This window comes from Melopsittacus undulatus, chromosome 5, assembly GCF_012275295.1.
Source record: "Melopsittacus undulatus isolate bMelUnd1 chromosome 5, bMelUnd1.mat.Z, whole genome shotgun sequence".
Classification (NCBI taxonomy): Eukaryota; Metazoa; Chordata; class Aves; order Psittaciformes; family Psittaculidae; genus Melopsittacus; species Melopsittacus undulatus.
The window spans coordinates 42,665,434-42,682,544 of record NC_047531.1 but is presented as its reverse complement, the minus strand read 5'-3'; the positions used below and the strand labels follow the sequence as shown (position 1 = coordinate 42,682,544).

Sequence of the window (17,111 nt, the reverse complement as noted above, 5' to 3'; positions counted from 1 at the left end):
AGGTTGCTTTCAAAGTAATCTATAACTGCACCTGCTGATGCTGCTGATGACATCTGCAGCCACTAGTGATATGAGGTGATGGCATGAAGGATGATGCAAAGTGATAAATGCAGCCTACCCACTTTGGTGTCTCAGAATTGCTCTATCATCTTGGGCTGTATTTCAGAAAGTGGTTCTTTGGCTGCTAAAAGTGAGTCCACAGAAAGGCTTGGGAATTTATTTCCAAGAAGAGGCATCTCCTCTTCTGCTTGTGAAGAGATGAAAAGGAGATAAACTATGGCAGGCTTCAGTGGGAACTTGAAAATCAGGGAAAACAGCCCCACTAAAATTCCAATTCAACTGAATATAATTGAAATGCAGATTATGTCTCTATTTTTGCCTTCTGTCCTTTTAGCATATGTCACAGGACGAAGCAAATCAGGAAGAAAGCCCACTGGATTTATATTTTCAAATGCTTCAAAAGCAACGTAATCATTAACTACAATAAATACAATGGACATAAGATGGCAGCAGAGGATTAATAGTGATACTTCAATCTGCCTTAACCAAGCTAAAATCCAGTTCCTCCATTCCAGCAATAAATTTCTGCAGACAGATCCCCAAAAGTTGCAATGTCTTCAACCCATATAGACCTCTGGTAACTCAGAGCAGACAACATGAATGAGGCCTTCATGTGCAACTTCCCTGAACGAAATATTTACTGAAAGGGAGAGGAAAATATAAAACTAATTCAAAGATACAAATATAGATAGGAAGCTTGATTTTCTTTTTCTGCAAACAAAATCATACAATAACAACCCCTCTAACTTGTAGTACAGCAGGCATTAGGATTTCACTAATTTCTCCAGTATTTTTCCCAGAAAAATTTTCACTGCTTTCAACAAGCATTTTGTTCATCTTTTTTGGATGGCATTCAGTTCAGTTTTGCTGTGAGCAATGAAGCCTCATCAGTTTATGCCAATAAAGGAACCAGTCTCAGGTGTTCGATCAAGGAAAGCAGATAACTATCTTCTCCTTGGGCAAGATCAGCATAGCCAAGTACAAGTCATAGAAGCTTGCCAAAAAACCGATGCTCACACTCACAATGGCAGCCATCTCTGTGGACTTATCCCATGTCTTTACTGTAGGGCAAGGGCTTTCAGAGAAACGCTGAACTTAGCAGATAGCAAATCAGGAAAAATCTGGCTCTCCTCTCCATCACTGTCACAGCGTACTGGGATCATGACCTGAATTTCAGTGTAGTCACTTTTGATTCACACTGGGGCACAGGAGGAGAGAAGGCAGCCTCATGCACCAGGACCCTGCTCCTCAGGGATCACGAGATCAGGCTTTGTCCTTCAGGCATCTCTTTAACCACAGATGAAGGCTGTTCAGAGAAACAGAGAGAAGCAGCATACCAACCTGCTTTGCATAAGTAGTATTTATTACACTAGGCAGCTGGGGATGGCTGCATCAGCTTATACATAATCAGAGAGATCTGGTCTGTTTCAGCCTCCTGGCAGTCAACAGTCTCTTTTTTTTGAGATGGGACCTGCCATCTATGTCTCAGGGAAGGAAGCTGACAAAGCACATCAATGGGGGCTGTGCAGAAAGTTGCTAAGGTATAATATTCACACCAGGGGACAGAATGAAGTAGTACAGAGGGTGGATATGTATATAACTACATATTTTTTTATATATATACATCTATATATGAGAGATACAAGTTGCCTTGAACCGATTTTATTTTTGTTTATTTCATAGTGTTTATTGGTTTTTTTAATTATTTCTCTTTTTTTTTTGAAGCTATTTAGACACTCTAAGTTTCAAGCATAAGTGCTAAAGCATCACAAGGAATAGATTATTTTTTTATTGTGCTTGGGTATAATCAGTTTCACCAGAAACCAGTTGTAACACAAACAAGAGATTTCCAAGTTACTTTTTACACACAGTCACTGAATGCAGCATACAAATGGAAGGGTTCATCTAAAAGGACTCCTTAAACATGCCTTTTGGGATTTATCTGTTGTTGCTATACAGGCACATTTTGTGAGAGTATAATAGTATTTCCACACTTCTGTCTTTATGAAATGATCCTACACTGGCGCACACCTTTAGGGTGATCATATTACCTGAAAATAGTGAACTTTCCTAGTCTCCTACCAGGAGACAGCCGTTCTGCTTTCTTCCCAGTGAGGATCCTAGGATCAGATCCATTGCATTTACACACATTGTGACATCCTTCTTCTATAACCCTCCCTCATCTTGCAGAAGAGGACAAAAGGTCTAGTTGTGTTGCTAAGGCACATATTGATTTTCCTTAGAGTAATAACTTTTTTTCACTGATTGTGTCCTAGGGATTCAAATGGAATGGGGTAAGACAGAGTCTTCTGGTGAAGCTCAAAAATGCCACAAAAGATAAGAGAAACTTTTTTGGTGACAGGAAAAAAGCTAATGCAAGCTTAACAAATGTAATAATCGTTGCCTTAGTGTTACAACTGGTTAGGGAGACAACAGAAGACCCCAGTCTAGATGGTTTTCTTCTCTCCTTCTCACTCACAGCCTTCTTTCTCCCAGGGCGTTCAGAATGGTCCAAAGCTAAATGAACAAAGTGATCATCCCATCCCTAGTATCTCCCAAAGAAACGGTTGTAGGCCATGGAAAATCCTATTTGGTCAGCAAGATAGTCACAGGGGGGATAGTTTTCACAACGCTCATGCATCTGCTCCATTGGACTTTTGTAATACTCATAGTACCTGGAGTAGACAAAGAGAAAGATGCTGTTATGCATATCAGTTAATGCAGTTGCAAAGGGTTCACAGTCCTGACACTAACATGGGAAGGGTGATCCCCCAGGGTGCCCCAACAGAGGACTTCTCATGGTGAGTTAAACATCTGCTTACATGACAATAGACTGCTTGATCAATGCTGGGAACAAATGGAATTGAGTCCAACTTAAAGCAATTGAAGCAGTTGTTCTTGAGGTTTTATCAACAAAGAATACCATGGAAAAAGTTTGGCTATTTTTTGTTCCCAACTTCATTCCTCAACTACTCAGGAATCCTTATTAATTATTGTTGTTATTTTTGTTGTTACTGTTGCTGGTTTTATTTCTATTATTAATATTTTTGATTGCAAATTTATTTAGTTATTTCCTGTTTACTTTTATTTGCACCCAGTTTCTGCTTACTTTCCTACTAGCCTCTATCTTCCTTTAGCTTCAGCAGTTTTCTGTTATCATCCTCTCTCCTGCTGTAGACAGCAATACTATTCCTATTCAGCCTGTGTTTTGCCAGGCTAAGCAAACCCAAATCTTTTAGTCTCAGCTATGCACTCTGGATGCCCTTCTCAATTCTTCTTCTAAGTTTGGTTAATCTTTCCCAAAGACTGTACGTACTGCTACAGGAGTCCCACCAGTATCTCATGATTTTTTACTTTATTTCGGTATTGAAAACACCTTGCAGCACCCTTGAATTACATTTGTTGCATCCATATTACCTAACTAACCTTACATCATGATCAAATAATATGCCGCAATGTCTTTCTACCTCAGTCCTTCCTGCTTAATGCTTGTAACAGAAGCTGCTTTTATGATGCCTTACCTATAAGGGGTAGTCAATACAGATAATACAGTTGCTGCTACTGAATTTCATCTTGGTTTTAATCACTGCAGGCTTCAATATTAGCAAGTTTCTCTGCTACAATACTCTGATCCTTTCCTTTAATGGTGAGGTCTCCCAGTCTTCTGTTGTCTAAACCCAACAGTCCAAAGACAGATTAAATAAAAATCTTTTTGCACAGACCTACACAAGAGTGGCTTAACAACCTCTTCCAGGAAATATGTGAAGAACATTCCTGGATTACCTCAAATTTCTCCAGCTGTTTAGAGATAGGATTTCTCCAAATCTTCGTGTCTAGGATTTCAGCAAAAATATATGTAGGATCTACAGCTTCAGAAATAACAGCCAATCTGATCTAGCCACAACCCTGTAAGAGAGCTGTGCTTCTTTTGTTGGGAGTCAGAGGCACTGACCAAGGTTCTATGATACTCATTATCCTGGAGATTTGTTCTGATGACCCTGTGGGTCAGAGCAGCTTCTAACTTGTATCATGCTCTCCCCATGGCTAGCCAAGACAGCTAGTACTATCTTTCTCCCAGGGAGGATTATCAGAGTCCAGCTGATATTCCTTTGAGTTTTCGAAAGGATATTTATGAAAAAACATGTACCTATAAATGTCTCCTATCGCCTGTTTTTCCTGCAACATATGAAGATAATAATATAGATGTACAACAAATCAATGCTTTGCCATGTCTTATTGCCTTCCCACCCCCTCTTCTTAACAGGTCCAGAGTCTAGCTCTCAGCCTGACTCCTGAGTTGTTACCATTCATACAGGCTGGATCTCTTCTGCCTCTTCACAAAGGTATTGGCAACTTCTTTTTTGACCTTGATGCCTACCAAGAAAGAACACAGCAGGTTAGAGATGCAAGCCCATGGTATATGAGAAGTAGAGACCAGCCTAACCTCTGCCACTGGACAGTCTATTCGCAGGCAGTCACTATTCACAAGCAGGTGACTGCCGCAAATCATCCTAATCCTCATCTTTCCCACCCCACTGTTCACTGAAAGCCCAACAGATGGGCTCCCTTCTCACTCCAACCTGCACAACTCCATGGAGTAAGGGCCTTTTCTGTCATAAACTCCATTCTCTTATCACACAGGGTCATCTGATTCCACAGCAAATGTGCAGATGGCAAAGTCATGACAGCATAAAATATGAATAAGGAGAAAATTCAGGGGATGGCACCCTCTCTCCCTGGCCTGGTTAACTTTGAAGTCTTGGTTTCCTTTCTGTATTTTGACTTAGAGTGATGTGGGATACCAGCCACCAGGCTTTAAAATGCCTCCAGTGAGCCATAAGCAACAGTCAGTGCACAAACATACCAATGCTCACATGTGCATAATGCCATGAAAAATGAAGGATATAAAAGAATGTCAGCAAAAGTCACCAAAGAAGAAATACACACAGGAGGTGCAAAGATGCTGTTGTTTAGAACTTGGAGAATATGAGAGGTCTTTCTGCTGTGACAGCATTGGCACCTGGTCTCCACTAACATGTTGTCAGCACAGTTGCTTGTTTGTTCCCCTGAATCTGTGGTTTACAAACACCAGGGTGCTGTGGAGCTCCTGACAAAGAGCAGGTAGAGCCACTTTGCTCCTCACCCCCAGCCAGGGCTCAGTACAGCACAATCTTGCTCCATAGTGCGGGCCCAAAACAATAGAGGTGTGCATAGATGCCAACACACCAGCAACACAGGCAGCTGTTCATGAATACATGTTCCAGCAGGGCAACTGGAAAATTGTCAAGTTTCTAAGTTTCTAGAAGCATGTTTCTGAGGACTCCACCTGTGGGGTGATGGTGGGGTTTGTGCCCTTCCCTCATCATCGTGAGGCATTTGACTGTGTTTCCATTTGGCAAGTCAGTGGTGCCCCTCTCTAACAAGCTGGGGTTAAGTATGGATCAAAACGCTGACTACACAGAAACTGACAGCTAATAAGCTGTCAGGAATCACCACCTTTCCCTGAACACTCTTTTCAGATCTTTTTTTATTTCCCAATCTGTATTTGTATTGGCTCGCTGGAGAAATACCAGCTTTCATGCTTCTCAGCAGTGATGGTATCCTTTAAGGTGTGAGAAGAGAGAGACAGGAGGGAATAAAAGGGATTTTCCACACAGCTTTCTGCCAGGATCAGCTTGCTGCAAAATCCGTGGACATCCCAAGGTGTGCAATTGTCCCAGGCAACCTAACAGAAGGGATTACAAGAGGCAGCCTGGAGCAGCCACAGAAGGTCCTTGCTTTCAGACTCTCCAGGTTGAGGGATCTGGCAGGGATATCACAACCTGTTGCTATGTGGCACCCAACCTTTCTGTTCTGTGATCCTGCACACCAGACTGACTGTTCAGAAGGTCCAAAAGAGCAGAGCCTGGAGGCCCTGGAGGAGATTCTGGTCCCTTAGTGGTCTGGAGATGCAACAGTCACTTTGGATAGGTCTCTGATGCCAGCCCAAGAGAAGCAGGGAGACTGGCCATGTTGCTCACGCTGTTTCACAGGGAGCAGATGCAGCCAGCTGCTAACAACCTGCAGGACTCATGTCTTGCATGGGGGCTGCTTGAGGGCTGTGGGAATGCAGGCTGCATGACTTGCACACCCAGAGTGATGCTAGGCTGCCTGCATGGGAGGCTGACCTCCCTTGTGTCCACTGCCACCATGGCTGTGAAAGGCAGTGCCTCTGTTTGCTGCGTTTCTGCACCTCAGGGACTACAGTGCTGCCGGAGCAAAAAAGGAGCAACTAGAAGGGGTCAGCGTGGTTCTTGTTCACCCCTTGAACCTTTCAAAGGGGAAAAGGAGCCAGATGCAGGAGAATGGAGCTGAGCATCAGTCACAATGATATACTCACTGTCAGCGCTGGGAGATCCTAAATGGTCTTTGGGATCTGGAAGACAGACACAAAGGAGTTTGCTTGTGAGTCCTCCTCCTCTGCTCTGCTCTGTAATGAAATCCCTCTGTCTATTGCCTGGGTCCAGCTTCCCCTAGTTTTCCAGAAGGTCAGTTCCTTCCAAAAAGGGTTTTGTAGTACCCACCATTTAGAAATAGACACTTCTACCACAGAAGAATTCCCTCATTATGCCTGGGTTTATTTAATTTCAACTTCCTCTGATCCAGATTAAATGACACAATAAACATATAACCATCATGGAAGCTAGAGGAAGACCTTCATCTACCTCCTCACCCTTGCTAAGAGCAGGGACAGCTAGAGCTACAGGACCATTTGAGTAAAACCTCAATTTGGACAGAACCCCAAGAGAGCTGAATAGCTCCTCTATTTTTTGAAAGAGAGGTTTCCTTATCTCTGGGGAGAAATCACAAGTCATTAATAAGGAATAGAAATAGGGTCAAATATAGGAGCAATTCTGTCTTTACAGCTTTCTGGCTCAGGCTGAGGTACCTAGATCCCCAGCCCTTGCAAGAGGAATTTACACACTGTATTTCTGTATTCAGTCCTAATCTTAATCCCTAATGCTCCCTGGAAACACACAAGGAAAGCATCCTCTAAGAGAATAGAAGGTATCCTAATATTGGATCTCCCACACTGCTGTATTTCACAATTTTTTTCTTCCACTGTTTCCCCATATCCTTTTTCAACAGTGTCAGTTCCACCCAAGTCACCAGGTATTTGGCATAAGTGTATTTAGGGGCAGAAAGAAGGCTCTAGAGACCAAAAAAAAAATATAACAACTGTGCTTAAACAAAAATGTTATGTGAAAAGGGTTGTGTGTAGTTCTGGTTTTAAGCAATGTATACATTCTTTGGATTAAAAAAAAAATAGTGAAATTATAAAATTAGAAGTTACTCCAATGCAGATAAGAATTCTGGAACACAATAATGACTAAAAAAAGCAGATATATATGCTAGACTGAGAAAATGAAAAAGAGACTGACAGAAGGAAAACACTAATTAAATATATATATATTTGCCAGTGTTGAATTATGACTGAACAAAATTTAACTCTGAATGAGTTAAGAAGAAAAGACTGAGCTCTCTCCTGCTCAGCTTCAATCTTCTTTCCATAAAGGGAAAACACTAGTTTTTCTGATCTTTACTCCCTCCCTCTCTCTTCAATTATACTATGTTACTATCTTTTCATTGTGAAGTCACCATTGCTAGATAGTCTTCAAATGTGATGTGCTCTTATTTCAATGGGACAACTAATTTTTTTGTAACCGCTAATAGGAGGCTTTTTTTTTTCCCAATTCCCACATTTCCCTGCAACTCAAGGCTTGACTTGGTGCTTATCTCTGTGATCATACGGCACTGCAGGACTGGCAGGCACAAAATCCTCCCCCCTACCATGGTTGACACAGATCTGCCTGCAGTTCAGCCCTCTTACTCAAAAGCAAGCATCCAGCACACCTTTGCCAATTCACCTAAGTGCTAAACTCGTTTAATACTTATTCAAATGTTCCATTTCTCTGCTGCAGCTCAGTGGTGCAATTAGGGGGTAGCGTTTGACCAGTGGAAGGAAGTGCCCCTCAAGAGATGAGGCTCTCTGTCCCCAGACCCTCTTAGCCATGGCTCTGTCTCTGGGACAGAGATGTGAAGTTGTGCAATGACCAGTGGTGCACCTCCTCCCTGCAAAGCCCTGCATCTCTCACAGACCAAAGGGAGGCTGGTGACAAGCTACAGGGATGAACAGCACTCCCAAGAGCCTTCATAGGAAGACGTCCCCTTACCTTTCTCACCACAGCAGAGCGCTGCCAGGGACAGAGTCACAATCAGTGGTGCCAGCAGACTCCTCATGTCTTCCTTGGCTGTGCTTGTCTCCCTAACCTCAGAGCTTTTCTGGAGGTTACTGAGGCTCTCCAGAGCCTGCTTTTGGGCAGGAATTTATATCCTGTGATCTCCTGGAGATATCAGGGCTCTGGCTTATGTTCCTTTGTCTGAGCTCCAAAACAAGTCATGTCCTTCTAGCCAGGAGATATTTAGTCCTGGCAGGCATTTTGACATCCATCTCAGAACCTGTGGCATTTCCAGAAGATTTTATCTGAGGTTTTGAATGAGGCAGTTGAAGAAAAACAACTGGATAAAGAAAAAATCAGTTTTATTATACACATGAAACTCATTCATGTTTATAAGTCACACTAGCTTCTTGCTTGAAAGCCAGGGGAGAAACCAGTATGCCTTGAAGCAGAGCATTCTTTCCATGTGATGGGGCTCTCTCACATAGAAAATCAAATGACACTGAACCCATGGTGACCCTTTTCCCATACCTCACCATGACCCATCCCTCTGAAGGCAAAGAAACCCATGAAATAGCTTGCATAGGGCAAACACAGAGTAGATTTTTGCTTCAGAGAGTTTCACCAAATCACTTTGAAGAGCTGAGATTTTTACACTGGTGGGAATGTTGAGTAGTTAGTTTGAGTGGGGTCTTTCTTTTTTCTTCCTGGAAATCTTAGTTTGGAGGCTTCAGTTTGGCTTCTCTTATCTAAACATCAAATAAACCTTTAGACTCCAAAGTGATTTATTCTTCAGGACTTGGGTGATTGTGGTTATTTGGTATATCAGGAGCCTCACATGGGCTCTTCTACAGCTTATCTACCAATAAGCTCATACACCCACCATCTAAGTTCCCAAAACCATGTTTCATAAACAACATACGGATCACATCTTCTTCCACTTCAAATCCAGTCCTCCTCAGCCCCACATGCAGGGAACATATCCAAGGATTGCAAAATTAATAGCTAAAAAGCTCCCTGGGCAGTCAGAGCCATTAAGGATTTTGTGAATCCTGAGAAATGCTGTCTTTTAGTTTACAGAGATCTCAGAATTTGGAAGAGGAAAAAAGTTGAACTTTATATACAGTCCAGGAAAGACTGAATATATATACTAACAATTTCCAGCAAAAGTATCTTGAAGACCAACAGTTTAAAAATAAATAAATATCTATAAATAATAGGTATTCTAGGAAATATATGCTTCTGAAAGAATACTTGAAAGAATATAAATATACATTCCATGTAATCCAAACATATTTACTTCTCTTGCCAACTTTTCCCAAGCTTTCTAACCAGCATGTGGTCTCTTAAATGTGTTTGGTTGTTGGTCACACTAGTAAAATCCCACAGAAATCTCTGGTACTATTCATTATTCATACTGCTAAACCTGAAGTTGGAATCACAAGATATTTCTGGACACAGACCCAGACAGCACTAGTCCTGTGCCTTCTGTTTTGGTAGTGCCACAGTGTCAAGTCAAACCCAAACACTGTGAACTTGTTGACTTTTGGGTATGAAAGTTTTGCTCTAGTTGTTGATTGCAAGAGTCACCTACTTGGGAACATGCAGAACATGTGTGGGTACAAATATACCTAATCTCTGTGACTTTTTTTCCTTAAACTAACTTCTCTCTCACTTTTTCCTTTGGACAAAACTTTAGCAACTGTCAGGGTGGAGTTTCCTATCAGAAGTGTTTTCAATAAATAGATCACATTGTTTTCTAAAAGTTCATTTTCAAAGCTGGCAAAGCCTTGAAGTATATTTTGGAAGGAGATCTGTGTTTCTAATGTGGCAGGTAGACTTGGCTCTAGGCTTAATTTCACAAATTAGTAAACAATTTGATACTTTATACCTCATAGCCTTTGATAGCATGCCACTTTTATAATTTGCAGATGCTTATGGAAACCTGGAGATGTGATTATTGAAACCAGCTCTGCTGTGAAAGAAGATGTTACCTCTTGTACACATGGCACAACGGATAGAGTCTGAGCTGCTGTGGCTGCTGACCAGCCCAGAGCAGCACTGAATTCTTGGGCATGTCAGCACTGGTGCCTCTTGGCTTGGAGACAGGCTGCTGTGCGTTCCCCTGATGCTGGCAGTGGTGATAACCTGACAGCAGTCACACTCACTCCTCAATGGGCCAGGAGGTGCACAGCAACCTGCACACAGGCCAGGAGACATCTTGGTTTCCAAGGAATTATGAAGAATAAAATAGAATTATTCTAGGTAAACAAGGTTGGGTTTGACCCTAAACACTGAGCTTCTTTTATTTGTTAATTTACCATAGAACCATAGAATGGTATGGGTTGGAAAGGACCTTAGGATCATCTAGTTCCAATCCCCCTGCCTTGGCCAGGGACACCACACACTAAACACTGTCACCCAAGACTCTGTACCATCTGGCCTTGAACGCTGCCAGAGATGGAGCATTCACAACCCAGAGCTCCTCTTCACCTTTGGTTTCTGCAGCTTTCTAGTGCTACCACAATCATTCCAAGTGGAAGTACAGGTGTGAAAGAAGATTCCAAAAGGAAATACGAGTAAAGCCTGAGCCACATACTCCTTTCTACAGGAGTATCCTACCTCAGGACTCAAGGGTAGCTGGATAAACAAGTTGCAATTTACATGCTTTTCCTGTCATTTACTCGCTACCCAACTTTCTTTTTAAGATTATATAGATGCCTTCCGAATTTTGTTTCCCCAGCTAAGGAAGAATATTTCAGATTTCATTTTCAAAAAGTGCATCCCACCCTGCCTTCTGAACACCATGTCATTTTAGGATCTCTTGAGAGTGGGAGCTGAAATTTGCCAGTGACCTCTAAAAGAAGGCACTTGTAGATCCTGGAACAAAAGCTTTGTAGATCATTTCAAATTCATGGGATTGCAAGGTAATGACTTTTATTTTCCATAGACCATATCAGATTCTATAATAAACAAACACAGCTTCTTCATGGAAAATTGTACACTGCCACCCCCAAAATACTGTGACTCATGAGAAGATAGTATCAAACCAGCAATTTATTGTGTAGTAAACACCCACATCTTGAATTCTATCTGATCTCTGCTACATCAGCTCAGGGCTAATTAGCACAGTATAGGATTCCATGGCTACAAGGGAGAGAAGCAGCAGGCAGGATAACATACAGGGACATAAGCAACTGAGTATGTTTCAGAACCACTGCATTTTCTCGGAAGATACCCTGGGCTCCAGGACCCAGGGTGGGTTTAGGTCATCCTTTACTTGGTTCTCTGCCTCCCAAAGTAGTGCCTGTAAGCAGCAGCATAGCCATGACGTAAAGAGTACAGTACACAGGGGTAGTAGTCCTCGCAGGTCTCCCTCTGACGTTCATAGCGTGTTTTACTACGGTCCCTGATCCTGCAAAAGTAGGAGAGATGAAGAGTAAATGCTGTCCTCTTAAATACCTGTCTATAGCCCTTTTCTGGCCCACAACCCCCTATACGGGTCCATCACGAGATTCTATCATCCAGCTACAAAAAGCTCCTCATACCATATTCTGTTTTCGCCACACACAGGGGAGCAATGTGACTACAGCAGGAACATTTTGCTTCTGCAGGCAACCTTTTATTTCAGGGTTAACTGTGGTGGTGGGGAGAGGGAGGTGGCTCCTGCCTCAACTTGAAGAAGAGTCCTTCCTTGGCAGCACCGCCAGCTTGCTGCCTTCAGCTCTTCTGTTGTTCCCCAAAGCCATGCATGGAACAAAAGGCCCTGAAACGTCCTGCAAAGGGGCCACCAGGTACTGTGGAGAAAGTTTGCCTTGATGCCTCATCAAGAGATTATTTCTGTGCTTCAGCCTTTACTTTCACAAGCCCTGAATAAGGCATGAAACTGCCTATATTTACATTTCATAGATGAGGCAAGGAGGCTTCCAGATGGCCCTGTGATTTAGAAAAAGCTGTGTTAATTCTGCTTGAGATTTGAGGACCAGAACAAGATCTCAAACTGAGCTGTTTTTCTGGCCATCAAACACTGATTTCCTCTCCTTCTGTTGGTGATTCCTCTGAACAAATTAAGCAGAGCCCCTCCAGCATATGACATGATTTAAAATGTAAGGACTTGCTCTCTACGATCTCTAGTTCCAGCTTCTCTGAGGGATGAGAGACTTCACAGGCACCTCACATTCAGAAAGGGACTGAGGCTTCTCAGAATCACCATGGCTACCACCCCTTGTACCAGCCTGTGCTTGGCAAGGAGACACCTCTCCCCATTCTCATCCTTGGTGTCCTGAGGCTATAACATACCTCTCCTGAGTGATGGCTCCTAGTCTCGAGTCAGCTTGTATGAAGTCATTGGCCCTTCGCCTGTTGATGAAGGGATCTGAGAAGGCAAGGGGTTATTTAGAGTAGATTGACACATTTTCCAAGGCCATATTTCAGCAAAAGCTAACTTCCACATCTACAACAGGCTTTCTGTCTGCTCTCCCATGCACGGTGAAACCCAGAACCTTTTAACACTTCCTGTTGTCTACCCCACTGCTTTCTGCACAGGCTCTCGCTCTGGCTTCTGCAGCCTGTATGGAAGTGCACACGCTTCTCTTGCTCTGCTGTTAACCAAGCCACCCAGGGGAAAGCTACTGTGATTTTGCTGCCACAGTCCCCCTGAGTGAGCAGAGGTTGGACAGAAGGTAGGTGCCAATATGCGCAGAACACGGGAGGACTGGGCACACTCAGCATCAGGAAATTGCAGGTAGAAACAGGAAGAGCCTGGGTAAGTTCATCTGCTTCTAAGGTTATGTAGTCACAGAACAGTCTGTGTGGCAGTTTTAAACTGAGGTGTCTGAAGGTTCCTTCTGTCCTTTTTGAGAAATACCACAGCCCTATTGCAGAGTTCAGGAGTCTGTGGATGTCTTTGGTATTTTCTCCCACACATGCCTTTGTGCTTTTGACTAGTTGTTTTGTGAAGTCCTTCTTCCAGATTGTCTGATTTCTTTTTAGTTTCAATCCATCTGTTTTCTAACCTCTCCAGGATATTGCTTGTTCCAGACTGAGACTCTCCACCCTTTCATGCTTTTCCTGTGGTTCTAACACTCTCTTTCAGCTGAAGGATCTCTCCTGCTAACACATCCCACCTGTTTCCTCCAAGGTGCTACAAGTAATTCTCTCCCTGTCCTTGGAGGAGAGCAAGTCATGTCACTGGCTTCTGCATTCCCATGCTCATCCTAGAGTTTTTTGAGCAATGTCCTTTTCTAGTGTGACTTAACCTATTTTAGGTGCATGCAGCTCATGACTCTTCATTTTCCAGTTCTCATATTCTTTGCAAAACAATGAAATGCATTTGTGCCCAAACACGGGAAGTCTTTTTTAATCCTTTCCCTTTTCATCCTGAAACTCCATCACCCAGTAAATTCTATTTCCCTGACCTGAGTAGTTTCACATATTTAATCCCTACAGTAAAATATGAGAAAATAGTCGATGTCTGTAGCCCACTTCAAATTTAAGAAAATAGTAAAGCAGTCTCTTACTGAGATACTCATGGGATTCCATGCTCTCATGGGACTCTAGGGAAAGAAAGATTAAAACATATGGTAAGATACTGTACTGATGGGATTCAGAGTCTTTCACACACGACAGATCAATCTTTCATACACACAAACCAGAGAAAACAGATTTTAGGGCATCTGTTTAAGAAAAAAGTATCAGTGGTGTGACCTAGTATTTATATGATGAGTTTACAGTGTTTAGAAGTTTAGAATGGAGCTATCTAGTGTCATAGGCAGGACTTAAGGCTCATGATTGGTCTTCAAGTGTGTGATTCGCTAGTGTAGCTCCTCTCCTTCATGCTCCTGACAGTGCAGTGGACAGGATACCTGTTTACCTTCAAAGCCTGCATGTGGTCTTAGGGAATGGATTAGCACAGTGAAATGTGCTTGACTCTTGCATGAAAAGGCACCTTAATTCCATCAGTGTGCCGCATAGGAGAAGGGGGCTGATATTAAGAGAGGAGAAAGTGAAACGTCCCAATTCAGAAGGAAGAATTAAGAATAACAACTCTTATTGTAGTGCAGACAACAGAGAAGCAGAAAGAGGAGCAGTCCTCAAGGTGAGCTGGAACAGAAAGGAAGAGGCTGAAACATCTTGGACCACAAATCACATTAAAGAGAGCTGACAGCTCTGGAGCTAGGATCTAGGAGGATCTGACACAAGGGCAGGAAAACACACAAGAAATCAAATTAAGGGGAAAGAAGGCACAAAGTTGAATAAAAAGCATCTGAATAGACCCAAACACATCTGCAGGTTTGGAGCTCTACCCAGTGAAAAAGGTCACCTACCATAGCAAGTAGCAGCCATCACAATAACAGCCAGGAGTGTAAGGATGATAAGAACACGCATTGTGCCAGTGCAGGGAGGAATCTGTCACTCTGTCTTTCTTGCTGTGTCACTCTCTTTCCACTGAGGGCAGCTGGAGATCCTGGGCTGCCTGCAGAGTTAGAACTGGAATGTTTATTATGAAAACAGAGCCAGGAGGGGGCCCATGAAATAGCCTGGGGAAGGCAAAGTCTGGCTGGTACACACTCTTTATGGACCCATAACAAAACATCCTCTATTAGCAGATAGAATCAGCTTCTGGGAAGGAGGGGGCATGCCCCCTTCATCTCCCATTTCAGGGCTGGGGGCCATAATTCACAGGCAAGTATGTCACTCACTAGTACTCCATGGGCAGAAAAGCTGACCTGTGCAAGTGGAAGGAATTTCAGGGGCTCGTGAGGGACAGGGGGGAGAGTTATGTGCTGATCCCAAATGTAAATATTTGCCTTTCTATTTTTTTCTCTGATCTGCCCTCTTTGCCTCCACCATCCCACATTTGGACGCACCCAGCCCAGACTGTTCTGTTAGCTTTGCAGATGGAGACTTAGAGAATGAGACCTCGAACATTCCCTCCCCACTCAGTCCCCCTCCCTCCAGCTGGCCCTGCTGCAGTCTCAGACTGCCTGTCGTCAGAGGAGGAATCTGGTCCCACTGCCTCTTCCTCTCTACTTCTTTATTGCTCCAGGAATGACAATTAGCAATCTAGAAGGATCCCTTCTTTCTGCTGAAGGGATCACAATTTTTGCATTCAGATGAGAGCAGCGCCCAGAGCTCTACCTCTGCAGGTCCTTGCTGTAGTCCTGGCCCTACATTGCTCTTCCAGTCCAAGGGGCAACCTCTTAGGACTGACACCTCTTTAGCACTAAAAGCCCTTGCCCCACCAGACACCAATGTCAATGCACAGAGTTACAGAGATAGCCATCCCTGCTCAGTGACAAGCAAAGGGAAGTAGTTTGTTAGAGGCAAGGCAGGGAGGGAAGATGGGTACCTAGTGCCTGCCAGCTCTTCCTCATGGCAGTGGTGGCTGTGACCATGCACACTGCCTGGGGATGAGCACAGGGCACAGTAACCACTGTTACGTCTGATCCAAGCTCTGGTGACCTCCTGTTTTGTTCATGTGTAGCTGAAGGAATGATGATTTCTCTCTGACAGGGTGCAGACTATGTGCACTCTGAGTGCAGACCATTCCACCCAAGCCAGTGCAGTGCTGTCACTGCTGTCAACTTCAGAGGCTGGTCTGGGGAGCCATTCTGCAGGTGACACAGCCAAGAGCTACAGGGACAGCTAGTCAGAGCCTAACACTTCCACAGGGGGAAGTAGAACTTTAGTGGAACAAGATTACTCTGGGATTTACAACTTGCCCTTTCGATGCCAAACTCCTGGCCCTTGCCTGAAGCCTGTGGTCTCTGAGAGAGAAATCGAGCAGGGCCTTCAACTTCAAAACAAAGAGAAGTAGTTGCTTTTCTTTCCCACTATCCCACCCCAGTCCTGCACCATCAATACCCCTTCCCCCTCCATCCATGTCCTGCCCATTCAGTGCTCACCCTGAGATGAGAAAGAAAACTAGGTTGTGCTGGGGCAAAAGCCCAAAGTCTGCTATAGACACAAGGTCAAAGAAGTAATGAGACTTCTCTGCTGCTTCTCCAAGCCCTGCTATTCCAGCCTCTTTAAGGGAATTCTCTGCTCCGGGACTGTTTGCATTCCATAGAGCCAACAGTTTTGGAGTTGGTATCACATGTGGATTTTAGGTTTCCTGAATGTCTTGTACACTCTTGAAGCTCATGGGAGCTGCCAAGAAAGGACAGCTTGAGAGAGAGTCTGGAGGAGAGAATGCAGTGGGAAAGCAATGGAGCACAGAGAGGAAGATGCTGGGAGTATTTTGTCATTAAGGTGAGGCTGCATAGTGGGAAATTCCAACATGTTTTCCAAACAAACCTTCTTTATTTATTCTCATTCACTCAGGGCAGAGCACTCTGCTCCCTGGAAGACTCCACTCCCATTTCAGAGGACTCTGATCCCAGACTGCCTGAAGTATCCCCTACCTTCAACCACAGAAGAAGAGCCGCAAACACCATATTGACCCAAATGTTTCATTTTTCACCACAGAGGCAATGCATTTTCCAAGTATGCTGGTATGACTGAGTATGCTGGCTACACAGCCCCAAACCAATTAACCTCATTTGGGGAACACTTTCCCTTGCAAAAGTACATCTCCTTTTCACTCTTCCTGTACTCTATGCTTCACCAGCACACATCTCCCCTCCCCAGCATCAGTGGGCTGCTGCAGAGGTGGGCTGCTGCAGAGGTAACACAGCACACAACACAATGAGCCCAATTCCCCTGCTTTCTAGCAGCATCCACTGGGTAGCAAGTACAGAAAGAGAAGCTAAGATGAATTGTCTGCAAGTGCCAGAGAAACATCTGCTGTCCCCTAAAATAAACGGGAGATCAGAAAAGAAGTTCTCTGGC

General features: G+C 43.7%; 2 protein-coding genes across 2 annotated transcripts in view; both read right to left on the bottom strand.

The window, feature by feature from the left end:
* Nucleotides 1-1,820: 1,820 nt before the first annotated feature.
* Nucleotides 1,821-8,382, bottom strand: LOC101870550 (osteocalcin). Its single transcript, XM_005150258.3, has 4 exons — nt 8,274-8,382; nt 6,440-6,475; nt 4,365-4,434; nt 1,821-2,735 (listed from the first exon to the last, which is right to left on the bottom strand). The coding sequence occupies exons 1-4, from the start codon at nt 8,338-8,340 to the stop codon at nt 2,606-2,608; spliced, it is 303 nt and encodes a 100-aa protein (XP_005150315.1). The 5' UTR covers nt 8,341-8,382; the 3' UTR covers nt 1,821-2,605.
* Nucleotides 8,383-11,316: 2,934 nt separating this feature from the next.
* Nucleotides 11,317-17,111, bottom strand: part of LOC101870224 (endoplasmic reticulum resident protein 27) — a 42,785-nt gene continuing 36,990 nt past the window's right edge. The window contains 5 exon segments of the mRNA XM_034063412.1: nt 11,317-11,694; nt 12,579-12,654; nt 13,799-13,834; nt 14,606-14,715; nt 14,717-14,754. Of these exon segments, the coding sequence (XP_033919303.1) occupies nt 11,556-11,694; nt 12,579-12,654; nt 13,799-13,834; nt 14,606-14,715; nt 14,717-14,754 (399 nt within the window). The 3' untranslated portion in view covers nt 11,317-11,555.